Source organism: Petaurus breviceps, unplaced genomic scaffold (assembly GCF_028583685.1).
Source record: "Petaurus breviceps papuanus isolate PSGF00001 unplaced genomic scaffold, PetGlider_PUasm1.0 37, whole genome shotgun sequence".
Lineage (NCBI taxonomy): Eukaryota > Metazoa > Chordata > Mammalia > Diprotodontia > Petauridae > Petaurus > Petaurus breviceps.
Window position 1 is genome coordinate 97,415,295 of NW_027186296.1, and position 15,626 is coordinate 97,430,920.

Here is a 15,626-nt window from a genome sequence, read left to right on the forward strand (position 1 = left end):
TAGACTGCAATCCAGATCCAATCAAGTTAAAGCAAGAGCAGTTACCCCTCAGACTGGTTACTTGGTCCCCCTACACTCTGCAGGCCCGGACCTGAAGCTTCCACGTGGCGCTGGCTGGCTGTGCTGGGCATCTCAGTGGCTTCTTGCCCCGGGGGCAAAAGCTGGATGCACTCCCACTTGCTGGGTCCCAAAGTCCAGACTGCACTGAGCTCTCACTTTGTCCTTCGCATCTATGTGTTGATAATTCTGGAACCGGCCACAGCTGCTGCTGCTCTGGAGTCCTGGGGCTAAAACCTCTGACTCATGTGGGCCTGGGCTGGGCTCCTAGAGCGCTGCGCTGGCATATTCCTGCTGGCCTGCCAGGCTGTCCTCAGTGGGAGGTTAGCTTCTCTGTGTCATTTTGTGGGTTCTGCAGCTCTAAAGTTTGTTCAGAATCCCCTTTTTACATTGCCTGGGGAAGGCAGAAGCCGCAGCTGCGGGGAGGTCCTGCTTCTATTACACCATCTTGAATCCGCCCTCTGAGGCAGTATTTTTTTTTTTCTAAGCAATCGGGGTTAAGTAACTTGCTCAAGGTTACATGGCCAGTTATTTCTGGGTGTGGTGCTGAGTATCTGAGCCCGGATTTGATCCAGGTCATCCCGACACTGGAGCCAGTGCTCTTACTCGCTGAGCCACCTGGCCGCCCCATGAGGCAGTATTTTTAAAGCACTTTGGAAACCATATAGTGCTATGTAAATGCTAGCTCCACCTTCCTATGACATGGCAAGGTTAAGGCCTGATCTTCCTTCTGATTGTGTCTTCTTTCTCCTGAGGGAAGACTTTACAGGGCTTCCATTGCCCCCTGCTTAGGAGATTCTCTCTACCCCCTGATCTCTAGCCTTCTATGAAGAGTAGAGTAAAGCCTTCTGTCTAAGTATGCCTTCCATCTGCTACTGTGCATGTCCCCTGAGGGAAGGTGGCATGGATCCAAGACATTCGTCACCCTGCCCTGAAGCCTTTCACCTCCTGTCAAGTCCATCAGATCTTTGAGCAACTGTCTTTATGGCCACTGAACTTCCACTTCCTGCTGTGCCTGTGATGATAGGGGAAGATAAAGGCCTGCATGGAGCAGGACTTCCATGCCCTACAGTGCAGGTTCAGCTTTCATCTCCTCTTGTGTGTCCCTTACCTCATCTTCCTACCTTCAAAGGGAAGATGAAAGGAGAAATGAAGACCTTCTGGCTGTGGTCTCCCATCTCATGGTGGCCATGTTTTATGCCTGATCTCTAGCCTCTTTTGGGAAGAGAATTGTCACCTTCTTCTCAGTGATTAAGATACTGACTCCTGGGGCGGCAAGGTGGCACAGTGAGTAGAGCACTGGCCTTGGAGTCAGGAAGACCTGAGTTCAAATCCGACCTCAGACACTTAGCACAAAAACTAGCCGTGTGACCTTGGGCAAGAATTTGCCCTCCATATTGCAAATTTGCAATTGCAAACCCAATTGCCCTCCAAAAAAAAAAAGATACTAACACCTGGTCATGTCCTGTACATGCCAGTAATTGTGAATCCTTTTAAGTTATCATCCAAAACCACTTTCCACAGCACCCACCTCTCAAGTCGTTATTTACATTCCCTTCAACTCTCCTATTCCCATATCTCAACCATGTTCTAACTACCCCTTCCACTGTGCCACTGTGCCTTTAAAGGCCTGTTCCATAGGCAACAAACTTGAACCTTCATCATAAATCTTTTCCTCTACCACTTTTCCCATCTTCTAGCAATCACCAAGACCTTATTCCACCTGATGACAGTCCTCTTTGCCACCATTTCTAATACTGTTTGCACTTGCACTTATTCTCCTTTACTCACCGTAGAGGGAGGGGAGTTGGAATACTCCCTTCCTCTCCGTGGCCTCTTCCAGGCTCTCCTCCATCTCCATCTCTTAGTAATCTCTCCTCCTTTGAGGTCCATACATTCCACATATTCTACCCAGCCAAAATCCTGGTAGTTGTTGTCTGTGAACCTCCAAGACTTTCTTTCTTTCTCAAGCTCAGTGCCTGGCACACAGTCTTTCTCTCCTCAACTCCCCTTATATTAGGGGACTTCTGTATACATATTGACGGTCTGAAGCACTAACCATTGAGTCCCTCAGCTTACTCACTTCCAAAGATCCTACTCCTCAGCCACACACAGATACTCATACCTTTGATCCTGCTTTCCCCCTCAAATGTACTACCTCTATATTTAGAAACTCTGAGATTGCCTTATCTGACTGTATTCTACAGGCTTTTCTTCCTTCCCTCTACCTCCCCATAGCAGACACCACTCTTTGTCCACACTGTGACCTCCAGTCCCTTAACTCCTCAGTTCTCTCCTAGGCTATCACTACTGCGCTAGATACTCTGTTCCTCATCTTGATCCCTTGATGAGCTAGTTAAAATCTACATTGTCCCCCTCTCTTGAGTCCCTGGCCCTTTAGTCATATCACCTATTGTTCCCTGCCAAACCTTAGCCCAGGATCACTCCTGCCATCCACCACCTTTACTCCTGTACACATACTGCTGAACAAAGGGGGAAAATGTCACACAACCATTGTGACTGGATATGCTACCAACCTCAGTGGGGCCCTCACTATGCCAGGCAGTCCTTCTACACCTCTCTTATTTCCACAGAGGACCTTCCAAACCTTTTCATCTCTCTTTAGACCTCCCTTGGTTCACCTCCCCTCTCAACTGAGAAACTTTCCTCATATTTTTTGTGGGGAGAGCTTTCCTCATATTGTATAGAAAACTTTGAGGCCCTCTTCATCTGAAATCACTTAGATATCTTCTGTCACTTATCTCCTCCTTTGCCCTTGTGTCACATGAAGAGGTGGCCTTCCTTACCAAGGCAAACTGCATGCACAATGTTATCACTTCTAGTCTCTTCAGTCCCTCCAAGTCTGCTGCTTTCTTCTCTGCCACCTGCAAACACATTCACGTTTCCCCCCATCCTCAAAAAATTCTCTCTTAATCCTCCTATCTCCACTAGCTATCCTCCTGGATTTCTTCTGCCCCTTGTGACTAAACTCCAAGTAAAGGCTATCTATAGTAGGTGCGTCCACCTCCTTTCATCTCATTCTCTTCTTAACCCTCTACAGTCCAGTTTCTGACCTCATCATTCCACTGAAACTACCCTCTCTAAAGTTAGCCAATGATCCCCTGATTATCAGAACCATCTCAGTCATCATTCTTCTACACCTGTCTGCAACCTCTGGCACTGTTGACCACCCTCTTCTCCTCAGTACTCTTTTCTCTAGGTTTTTGAGGCCCCATTCTTCCTGGTTTTCCTACCTATCTGACCACACTCTTCAGCTTCCTTTGCTGGGTCCTCACCCAGGTCACATCCACTAACCATAGGTATCACTCCGGGCTCTGTCTCAGGCCCTCTTTTATTCCTGTACTTTTTCACTTGGTGATCTCATCAGCTTCTGTGCATTTATTGATCATCTCTATGCTGATAGGTCTCACATCTACTTTTCCAGCCCTAACCTCTCAGCTGATCTCCTATCTCACATCTCCAGATACCTTCCTGATCTCTCAAACTGGGTATCTAGTAGGTATTTTAAACTCGGTATGTTACTAAACACATTGTCTTCACCCCCTAAACCTGTCCCATCTTCCACACTTCTCTGTTACAGTGAAGCTCATCATCTTTGTTATCCTCTGCTCCTCCCTGTCTTTCACCCCTTATGTCCAGTCTATTGCCAGAATCTCTTATCAGCCTCTTCTCTCCTCTAACACTGCCATCACTGGCTCAGGCTCTCGGCACCTCATGCTTGGGCTATTGGAGCAGCCTTCTGGTGGGCGTGCCTGCCTCTAGTCTCCATTCCGATCTGTTACTCATCCAGTTACTAAGGTGACTTTCTTAAAACACAGGTCTGGCCATATCACTCTCCTCCTAAATAAATGTAACTCTTTATCATGTCCAGGATCAAATACAAAATCCCTTGTTTTCAAAGCCCTTCATAACCTAGTGCACTCCTGTCTACCTTTCCAGTCTTTTTTTTTTTTTTTTTTTGCTTTTTGGAGAGGGGAAGGCAGGGCAATTGGGGTTAAGTGACTTGCCCAAGGTCACACAGCTAGAAAGTGTTAAGTGACTGAAGTCACATTTGAACTCGGGGCCTCCTGACTCCAGGGCTGGTGCTCTGCGTGGTGCACTGTGCCACCTAGCCACCCCTTTCTAGTCTTACACCTTTGGCTTCCCCACATATCTTTCTGTCTAGTAACACTGACTTCCTTGCTGTTCCACAAGTAAGACATTTCTTTCAGCTCCCACCAAAAATCCCACCTTCTATGGAAAGCTTTTTCCAGCTACCCTTCGTGCTGATGCCTTCCCTCTGTTAATTGTTTCCGATTCATCTCACATACAGTGAGTGTGTTTGCATAGATTTGTTTGCTTGTTGTTGCCCTCATCAGATTGTGAGCTCATCAAGGCCAGGGCTTGTCTTTTGCTTCTGTTTGTATGTCCAGTGCTCAGCAGCGTCTGCGACATAGCAGGTGTTTGACAAATGCTTGTTGACTATTATTAGTATTGGGGTTCCTTCTAGCTCTAAATTCTATGACCATTGACTTCTTACTCTGTAAGTTCCCTCAGTGCCTATGTCCTTCTCACCTGGGAACCGCCTTCTCCTCCTGTAGCTCTTTTTCCCACTGATGAGTTCCTTCCAGAGCCTCCATTTTGGGAAAGGTGCCAGGCTGGCCATCCTTCAGTCCTTTTCCAGCTCTGCTTCTGACTCTGAACTTGGCTGCCATGCCCCTGCATGGAGTACCTTCCAATTCCATATGACACACACCTTTCATTTCCCTCTTAAGTGTTGTCTTCCCCATGTAGAATATAAACTCCTTAAAGTCAAGACCATCTTTTTGCTTGACTTTGTATGCCTCACTCCTTGCACACTGACATAAGTGTTAAAGAAATGTTTATTGACTGATAGCCCATGGTTAAAGATGGAAATATATTTGTTTTTACATATACATAACATACATATGTACACACATGCTCTCTGTGCCTTTTTGTTTTAGACATACATGGTAAGAAAAACATTTTGTTTTCCTTTTTTTTTGTAGATGAAAAGGAAACAGTTGCATATTTCTCAGCACATTTTGAAGAGCAATTGAAAATTTACAAAAAACAGGTTGGCTTTGAAATCTACTTATCACACTTTCCCCTCCATGTTTAGAAATGTTTTAATTTACAGCTTTCTTTCAGTGTATATTTGTAATATTTTTAGGAAAAATATCTATTATCCAGACAAGCAGCTTCTAAATTGAGGGATATCTGTTTCTTTCATGTGTATGTTTTATATTTATGTAAACACTAAAAGCACATTGAAGCTGAAACCTCATTCTTAATATATTTTTAAGATTATTTATAGATCCAACAAACAAACTATTTGAACATTGTAAGCAATCTAGTAACAAATTTTTATAAATATGGATTTTTATAATTGCATAGGAAAAAAGTTGTTAGCATGAATTAATTTCATAATTTATAACTGGGAAAACCATTCTTGCAATATGTTCCATGAAAAAAAAAACCAAGTATGATTCAGTGAGGATGACCTCAAGTTTCAAAGATTTAGTGAAATCTTACTTTTGCTTTGTCTTCTCTTCCCCTTTCCTTTCTTTAACAGGTTATCATTAATTTGGTAGATCAAGCAGGAAGAGAAAAGATTATTGGGGATGCTTACCTCAAGCAGGTGTTACTTTTCAACAACTCAAATCTCACTTATGTTTCATTTGACTTTCATGAACATTGGTAAGGTGGCTTCCTTGAAATGTTCTTTGAGCCATTGGAATGTAAGTGGCTATGTAATAAAAGCTACTTTAGCTTACTTGCAGTTATCTTATTTGTGAAATAAATGGTTGGATTAAGTAATTTCCAAGGTCCTTTCCAGTTCTAACATTCTTACAATCTGAGGAACTTCCGTTTAGTGGGAAATCATATTTCTTCCTATCGTAAGGCAGACAAATTTTTTGTAGATTTGATTTCCATGTAAACATAGTTTTGATAAATTTTTTGGATTATATGACCTTCTTTACTCTATATTTTCTTTTTGGCCTAAAATGGTTTGGAGAAGGGTGTGTGTGTGTGTGTGTGTGTGTGTGTGTGTGTGTGTCTGTGTGTGTGTTTGTGTCTGTGTCTGTGTGTCTGTGAACTTTCCCTTAGCTACTTAGATTCTGGAATTTTCTCTTTCTATCCTCTCCCTTGCACTTTTGGGAAAAGTTCCTTTTAATTCCTTTCTGAACAATCACCTGGGGCTGCCTGTTCTTAATACTTCAAACCCAGGAGAAGACTTACTTCCATTTGCTTTGAAAAAACTGCAAAACAGGATACTCAGTTCTAAATTCAACTTCAGTTTTGTACTTTTATAAATATATATAGCATATTCCTATTCCATAGCTCTGACTAAAATAATTTATGTAGTTAATGGGGGTGATTTTGGGCCAGTCAGAATAGGATAAATTACCCGTTATCTGTTATAATGTACTTCATGGGTTTTTAGAGTCTGTACTTCATTGAACCATACAAATTGACTTCAAATGTTTACTTCATATGTTTATGTAACTTATTTCTGTTACATATATATTATACTTTACATGTTTCATATAATTATTTTTTGTTTAAAAAAACTTACTATTTAAATATACGATTTTTCAATGTGTTTTAGCCGAGGAATGAAATTTGAGAATGTTCAGACCCTAACAGATGCCATTCATGACATTATTCTGGACATGAAGTGGTGTTGGTAGGTAATATTTAACAAAACTAACATTTTTTTTTGGTAAAATTCTAATACTTATGCTTTTTGCTGCCAATAAAAAGTAAGCACAGCTTTTTGGGAATTTATTTAGTTTCCCAAGTCTCATCTTTTTCTTGTATGTTCCTAGAAATTTAGTTATTTTGCTTTTGGAAGAGAAGTCATAAGTTAGGTGAATAAAAAAAGGGCTTAGGCCCATGTAAATCTCACTTTTTTGTGTGTCTAAATCTGTCCCAACATTATTTAATGAAAATAAATTGACTTAAAGTTTTCTTCTTTCTATCAAGTGGAGAGGCAAAAATTAAAGACACTATGCGGCTAGGTGGTGTAGTGAATAGAGCACCGGTCCTGGAGTCAGGAGGACCTGAGTTCAAATTTGACCTCAGATACTTAACACAAAAACTAGCTGTGTGACCTTGGGCAAGTTACTTAACCCCAGTTGCCCTCCAAAAAAAATTAAAGACACCAAATTTAAATTTTAGTGAAAAGGATGAGAGTCAATGATATTTGTTGACTACTGACAAGTTACATTATGAGAAATGCCTAGTCCAATGGCTTGTAGATAGTAGGTATTCAATAAATAGTAGTGGAATAAGTGAATTATTGACAGAACATCAAGAGAAAATTGGCTTATGTTATGGGAGATTTAGATTGGATGTCCTTAAGTCATGTCAATTACAGGACAGAAGTTAAGAAAAGAAGGCTACTGGGGTGGTGGTGGAAGGGAGGGTGGCTAGGTGGTGCAGTGAATAGAGCACCGACCCTGGAGTCAGGAGAACGTGAGTTCAAATCCTATCCAGACAACACAAAACCAGCCGCGTGACCTTGGGCAAGTCATTTAACCCCAATTGCCCTGCCTTCTCCCCTCCAAAAAGCAAAAAGAAAAGAAAAGAAGGCTATTTAATTTTTTAAACATCTTCAGGGAAGGAATAAATTAGGTTGCTGTGGTCTCCAGATGGTGTAGACGATCTTATACTTGAAAGGAAATGAGATAACTACTGAATTCCTAGCCAAAATTATAATCATAGCTTGAAGGAAGTATAGTAAAACCTAGTCAGTAGTCAAATTTCTTTAGTCAGTTATGTCAGATCTTGATATAATTCATTGTATGCTTAGCTTAGGTATACTGTTAAATTAGCTGCTTATACTAAGTCAGTGGAAGTATGCATCTTTGAACTTATATTTTAGCTGTTCATCAATCAGAACTTAGGCTAGCCTAAAATTCAGTCAGCTTGTTCAATAAGAACAAAATCTGTTTAATTTCCAGAAACAAAATTAATATGCAAAGTTACAATTTTGCAGAAAATTACACTAAGTATTACTAAAAGAGCCTTCTCTGATTTTTTTGAAGGGTTGATCAAGCAGGGGTAATATGTAAACAGGAAGGGATTTTTCGAGTTAATTGCATGGACTGTTTGGATCGTACAAATGTAGTACAAGCTGCTGTTGCAAGAGTGGTCATGGAACAGCAGGTAAGTTTAAATTTGGTATTAATTTTTTGCTAATTAATTGAGTTGCATTATAAAAAGCACTAGTCTTGAAGTCAGAAGACAGGTTTAAATGATGGCTTGGTTAGCAATGTCTGGTTAAGAATTTAAACCTTTTGATCTTCACTTTTCTTAACTTATAAGGGCAAGTGGCTTTGAACTAGATGAGTCCAAAGGTTCCTTCCAAATTCTGTGAATTAAATTTAATGACTCTCATAATTAGAAAAAAAAAATTGTTAAAAGTTCTGCAATGAAAGAACATCCCCATAATGAGGAAAAGTGACATTTTTACAAGTATCAATTTCAAAGATGCAAATGTTGACATTTTGAAACTTGCTGACTGTTTATAAGAGTGTCATGTAGTTCATTTGTTTTTCATTTCACATTGATATTCTGTTGCTTCTGCTGTTTAAATTTGTTGAAATGAAATATTACTATGTGGACCTTCGTGCCAAAAATTATATGAAGCCATTCCAAGTATTTTGTTTATACATCTTTGATATGCCAAGTGTTACTTTTCTTGCAATATTAAATAGACAGCGCTGTTACTTTTCTTTAAAAGTATTTAATTTTTAATGCACTTTGTGTTTTCTATATTCTAACCTGTGGGTGCTTTGCAATAATCAGTTACTCTATTTTAAACTTTAGCTAAAGAAATTAGGTGTGATGCCCCCTGAGCAACCGTTGCCAATGAAATGCAATCGAATCTACCAGATAATGTGGGCAAATAATGGTGATTCCATAAGCAGACAATATGCTGGAACAGCAGCATTGAAGGTATTTTTCTTTTAAAGTAGCATGCATTTGGCCATAATTTATCCAGCAACTGTTAGGATTTGGTTTAGAAGTAACTTTTGAAAATATAAACCTTGTAAAGTTGCATGAGTTTTTATTTATGTCATGGGGTCTTTGGTAATCCCCAAACACTCAGGGATAGACTTAGAGGACTGAACCTCATTGATTTTTACACAAATTATGAGAACTTGGGTATTCTTTTTTGCATCATGTAACACTCATCTTATTATTTATACACACCTAGAGCTTTAAGGGTTTAACAGACATCAAGCATTTCATCTTTTTGGTGAAATGACATGTGAAAAAAATTGTAATAATTGAAGGAAGTAAAATTTCAAAATCTTTTTACATTTTCTTGTTTTAAAGTATAGGGAAATGTGTTAACTGTGGAGACCCAAGTTCAATATCTACTTTTCACTTTTGTTGGTGAGCTGATTAAATAGCAACATGTAAGTCCTACATTGATGGACCTAGAATAGGTTCATAGGATCATTCAGATTTAAAACTGGAAGGGGCCTTTAGAGATCATGTAATTCAAACCTTTCATTTGACAGATATGCACTGCAGGTTTAGTGATTTGTTCAGCAAAAGTTTCATATATAATTTTTTAGCAAAACTGAGATATGTATTTCTAGACTTCTCCATCCAGGGTTCTTTTAATTAAATTGTGTCATAGACATAGAGGTAATGTATCATAGTGGCTACAGAGTTGAATTTAGAGTTGGAAAGACCTGCATTCAAATCCTAGCTCTGATACTTTCCTGTACAAGTCCTTGGAACTGTCTATGCCTCAGTAACTCCCTAGGATTTAGCTACTAAGGATAGTTCTTCAGTTGATGAAATCACTGTTCTTTGCACCTATGATAACTCTAATTACCAGAACCTTATTTCATGAATTTCACTATCCTCAACTCCAAATGCCTTTTAGTAACCCCCATGTTCCTTGTCCTTCTATTTCTTTTTGATATTAGACTTCAATCACTCCTATGTTCTTGAAATTTCTACCTTCATTTCCCATGACACTATGCCATCTTGATTATCTTCCTTCTTTCTGGCTCTTCTTCTTTTTCTTTGCTTGTTTTTTGCACTTATAAAATGTGCGCATCTCCAAGGTTCCACCTGACCCTTCTTTTCACTGTATATTCCTTACTTTAATGATCCCATTTTCTTTCAACATTTTAATTAATCATTTTTATGGAGATTGCTCAAAAATCTCTACCTCCATTCTCAAGTTCTCTCCTGAACAACAGTCCTGCATTTCAGAATGACTGCTAAACATTTCCATTTCAACATCTAAGAAAAATGGAGCTTATCTGTATTCCAACCAACTTCTCCTAACATCCTCATTTCTATTAAAGGTTCCATAGTTTTCCAACATCACACTTATGTTCCAAGCCTCAGAGTAATTCTTACCTTATTGCTTACTCCCAGCCCCCACATAATCAGTCACCAGGTTCAAAGGAAATCGTTTTATCCAGCTCTTCCTTCAGTTTCCTCTGTCACCAAATAATATCTCTTATTTGGTCTGTAGTCTTTTGATTGATATCCCTATTTTTATTTTCTTTCCTGCAATGCTATTTTCTAATGTCTTTTTGAAGGATTACTAATTCTGTTTTTCCTTTCCTTTCTGCCCTTTCCCTTTCATAAGCTTTAAGTAGCTTCCTATTGTTTACCCAATAAAGGCCAACCTAATTACTCTGGCACCATCAACTGATTTCAGTCCACCTTTCTGCACATGTTCCTTTTTCCTCAGCCAAACAGGACCACCTACCATTTCTTGAACATAGTTTGTGCTTTCTTATCTTCATGCCTTTGCTAATATCATTCCCCATGTTTGGGATATTCTCCCCATCTCTTCTGTTGAAATCTAACCCATTCTTCAAACCTTAGCTCATATTTTCCTTCTTCTTTGATTTCCCTAGTTAGATATTCTCTTCCTTTTCTGAATCTCCAAATTCCTTTATAGGGTTTCATTTTTATCTTTGAGCATTTCATTTTTAACTTCTTTCCCTAAGCATTTTTAATGAATAAATTAATGCATTTTTATTCAAATCATGCCTTCCTTCTATTCCAAGTAAAATTAGTATTTGGAAAGAATTTTTATAAAACTGCACTTTGATACTTTAGTGGCTGTGTTCTTATTAAGGTGATTATTCCCTTCACCTACACAGATTACATCTCAGCTTTTCTCTTTGTGATAGTCCTTTATGTTTTCTTCTTCCCATATATCTTTTAGAGAGGATTTACTTAGTGTAGATATGACAAGTGTTACTTTTCTTTTTTTTTTCCTTTTGGAGGGGGGAAGGCAGGGCAATTGGGGTTAAGTGACTTGCCCAAAGTCACACAGCTAGTAAGTGTGAAATGTCTGAGGTTGGATTTGAACTCAGGTCCTCCTGACTCCAGGGCTGGTGCTCTATTCATTGTGTCACCTAGTGTAGCAGCAAGCACCCCCAGCGTCCCCAGGGTGGCAACTCACACAGATTATTGGATCTGCTTTGATAAAGGAAAGCAACTCAAAATGGGTTAACAGGCTTACTTTAATCAGTCAGACATATATCGTTTACCTTGTTCAGGGGAAAAAGGTCAGCTCCCCGAACTTCAAAGTATACAGGCAGAATTATCAAAACAGAAACAGATCAAGTAGACAGAATTTCAAACTGTCCAACCATTACATCCATACCAAATCAACATCTGGGTTTTGCAAAGCCGGGGGGCTCTGGACAACGGCTTCCCAGAATCCAGATCAAATCACAGAACAATTCTCAAAGTGAGCCCCAAAACAAAGCTACATATCAGGGCTTATATAGCCTTCTCCTGGCTCAGAGAATGTAACAACCTTATTGACTCACTGGCCAATCAAGAAGTATCTACTGAAAAACAAGCCTCCCACCCCAGGCTCCAGGTGTACTTTAGCCTAGGGGCAGGGAATATCTTACAAATTTACATTCCCATTACACCTAGCTGCCCCCAAGTATTACTTTTCTAGCAATACTAAATAGACAGCTCTGTTTCTTTTCTTATATGAGGTTTACCTTTATATGAGATTTTTGAATGTTTGAGGTTCTCCATACATTACTACTTGCTTTTCTTCATGGCAGTGGTCTATTTTTGATCATACACTTTTTTGATCATTTTTATGCCATATCTTAAATATTGGTGATAAAAAAATAGTTGGTAATGTGTTGGAGTTTCTTTGCACCTACAACTTGTCTTTTCCATTGTCCTTAGAGTCATTTGCAATTACATTATTTGAAGCTATATAGTTTCACTGGGAAAATATTGGTGTTAGAGATAGATTTTTTATGCCTGGGAACAGCTTAAGATCATTAATAGTGCTGGGCAGTTTTTGAAATGCAACCCAGTCTTCTTTTTCTGTGCCATTTTTGGTCCAGATCATCATCTACATGCTCTATATTTCCTTAGATATACAGAGTTTCCCAGAAGTCTTGCTTCAGTTTATATTTTTTTGGTTGTATGAATTTTGAATAATGAATTTTAAATTTTAACAAGACAGGGCACCCTAACCTTATGTATTGTTTGTGTAACAGTTTCTAGAAAATACTTTCTCAGATGGTAGATTGCTAGGCAACCTCAGGCAGCTGATTTATCCCTTATTTTTTTGTATCGATTTCTCTAGGTTTGAGAGGGGTAATCTGAAATTCCTCCACTATTATAGTTTTACTGTCTATTTCTTATAGCTTATTTAACTTTTCCTTTAAAAATTTCGATGCTATGCCATTTGGTGCATATATGTTAGTATTAATATTATTTTATCTATGGTACCTTTTAGCAAAAATTTAGTTTCCTTCTTTTAGGTCTAATTTTGCTTACTTTTTCAGAGATTATGATTGCTAACCCTGCCTTCTTTTTTTAAACTAATGCTGAAGCATAATAGATTCTTCTCCAAGCCTGTGTGTGTGTGTGTGTGTGTGTGTCTTGTAAACAACATATTGTTGGATTCTAGTTTCTAATCCATTCTTTTATCCTCTTTCATTTTATGAATGAGTACATTCCATTCACATTCTCATTCACAGAACTCCTGTGTAACTATACTTTTCCTTCTCTTTTTTCCTTTGTACCCCCTTTAAGATTTATGTTGATTCCAGTTAATGCTTCCCTTAATCCATCCTCTCTCTAATTCCTGTACCCCAAGCCACCTTGTCCTTTTCCCTTAACTGCTTTTTTCTCCCTGTGGGTAGGTTGTACTTTTATATTTGTTTATCTGTGTGTGTATATGTGTAGATCGTTTCCTCCTATGATGAGTGCAGATAACAGTGAGTTTTCCCCTACTTATTGTATATAGTCTTCCTTGAGTGCCCTGTTTATGAGAGATGATTTTCCTTATTCTTTCTCTCCTTCCCCCCACCGTTTTCATTTTTCTTTTGAGATCATCAGCTCATAACAGAATCAACTTCTAGGCCCTCTATCTAGTTAGATTTCCTCTGTGATTCCTAATGATGATAGGGTTCTTAGGGGCTACATGTGCCATCTCTCTGTAAGAATAGAAATAGCTTAACCTTGTTTAGTCCTTGTCATAGCTTACTCATGTTTGCCTTTTTATCCTTCTCTTGACTGCTGTGTTTGTATGTCACATTGTCTACTCGGCTCTGATCTTTTCATAAGAATGCTTGGAAGGCCTCTATTTCATTAAAGATACATTTATTCCCTGAGTATAGCCAGATTTGCAGGGTAAATTATTCTTGGTGGTGGTTATCCTAGATTCTTTGCCTTCTAGAATATAATTCCTAACTCTCTACTTCTTTATCATGGTGGCTATTAAATCTTGTGTGGTCCTGACTGAGGCTTTTCAGTACTTGAATTCTTTCTTTCTGGCTGACGGCAGTATTTTTTTCTTGACCTTGGAACTCTGGATTTTGTCTGTAATGTTCCTAGAAGTTTTTATTTTGGAGTTTCTTTAGGGAGGTGGGGACTGGATTCTTTCTGTTTTTACTTTATCTTCAAGTTCTGAGGTTGGGTTTTTTTTTTTAATGATTTCTTGAAATAGCGTGTCTTGGCCCTTTTGTTGTTCAAGGCTTTTTCAGATAGTCCAGTGATTCTTAAATTACCTTTCCTCAGTCTGTTTATCTCATGGGGTCATCAGTTTCCATTTTGCCAATTCTAATTTTCAGTAAAATTTTGTACCTTTTTTTCTAAGCTGTTAATTCTTTTTTCATATTTCATATTTCAGTTCTTCCCCAGCTCTTGCTTCTTTTTCTACTTTTTCTTCTACTACTCTCATTTGGTTTTTAAATAATTTTAAAACTCTGCTAGGAAGTTTTAGAATTTTTTTCTAAGCTGTACTTTTTCTTTTAGGCTTTGTTTGTAGATGTTTTCACATCTTCTTCCTTGTCACCATAATAGCTCTTTGTGGTTGGGTTCTTTTTTTATTTGCTCATTCTTCCTGCCCAACTCTTGACTTTGGATTTTATTTTTGTGCTGGGCCCTACATTTCTGAGGGCAGTGTTTGGCCTGAGCTTCTCTCCTCTTAAATCTTTCTGTTGCTTTCACAGCCCAGTCTGGGCCCTGCAAACTTTCAGTGCTCTTAAAGAATCCTAGAGGTGAGGTCTTTTCACTGTTCTCATCTCTGCAAGTTCCTGACCCAGGTTTTGGTCTGTTGGCTTGTTCTTTTTTGATGGTTTCAGTGAACTGCTGCCAGATTCAGCTACTAATAGTTTGCTTAGAGGCTCTGTAGATTCAGAACAATTGAACTGCTGACTCCCCTTTGCCTTAAGACTCTTATTCTGGCTGTTTCAGTGCAGGCTTCTACACTGAGCTTGAAGCTAGAACTGAGTCCCTGCCTCTGCTCTTAGGAAGTCTTGCTTCTAGAACTTGTTCACTTTTTGGTTATACAACTGGGCTTCGCTCTTACTGAGTAACAGTGGCCAGATGGCACCCACTCCTTCAACCAGTGCTGGTTCTAGGATCCTCTAGGGTCACTGTCTTTCAGTCCGTGATGCTGGAATGCAGTATCACATACTCTTGTGGTGGCCAGATCCTAGCTCTAGTGTCTGCAAACTCGTCTGTCTCCCTAAAGCCACCCTGGGCTGGAAGAAAATATTCATATGACTTTTTCATGAGGTTCCCCATCAGAATTCATTTTGTTGTGTTTTCTAGGTCTTTGTGGAGGATGTTTTAGTGGGAATCTAGGCTTTACTGTTTCCTTTCCCTCTGGTGTCTTGACTCTGCTCCTCTATCAATGACACACTAAAACTGTTAGGTATGCATCAGAACTTCATTCTTTGGATGATCTTAAGGCTAGTCACTGAGCAGCAGCTGATAAAAGTTTTTAGAAAGTTTGAAAGCTTAGTAGGATGTTGTATAACACAAGGCATTAGTTATACTGAATTTTAATAAGAAATATATCAATATTTAAACCTTTTAAATAACCTTTCAAATGTCTTATTTGACCAGTTTTTAGCATTTTTACTGCTGAAGTTATCAAATCTTAAGGACTTAACTAAGACTTTTGGGAACATTCTTTCTGTACTTATGAACCCTGTGAGTTGCCTTGCATCTGAGTTACCATAATTGGAGTAGTACTTGGTTTTTTGTTTGTGGACTAA

At 39.0% G+C, this 15,626-nt stretch overlaps 1 protein-coding gene across 2 annotated transcripts in view; it reads left to right on the forward strand.

Moving 5' to 3' along the window:
- The window catches only part of INPP5F (inositol polyphosphate-5-phosphatase F), a 113,258-nt gene that overhangs the window by 84,050 nt on the left and 13,582 nt on the right, over positions 1-15,626 (forward strand). For both annotated transcript variants that reach the window (XM_069099092.1, XM_069099093.1), the window contains 5 exons: positions 5,088-5,155; positions 5,654-5,778; positions 6,692-6,769; positions 8,133-8,253; positions 8,917-9,045. In XM_069099092.1, the coding sequence (XP_068955193.1) occupies positions 5,088-5,155; positions 5,654-5,778; positions 6,692-6,769; positions 8,133-8,253; positions 8,917-9,045 (521 nt within the window). The remainder of the gene's footprint in view (positions 1-5,087; positions 5,156-5,653; positions 5,779-6,691; positions 6,770-8,132; positions 8,254-8,916; positions 9,046-15,626) is intronic.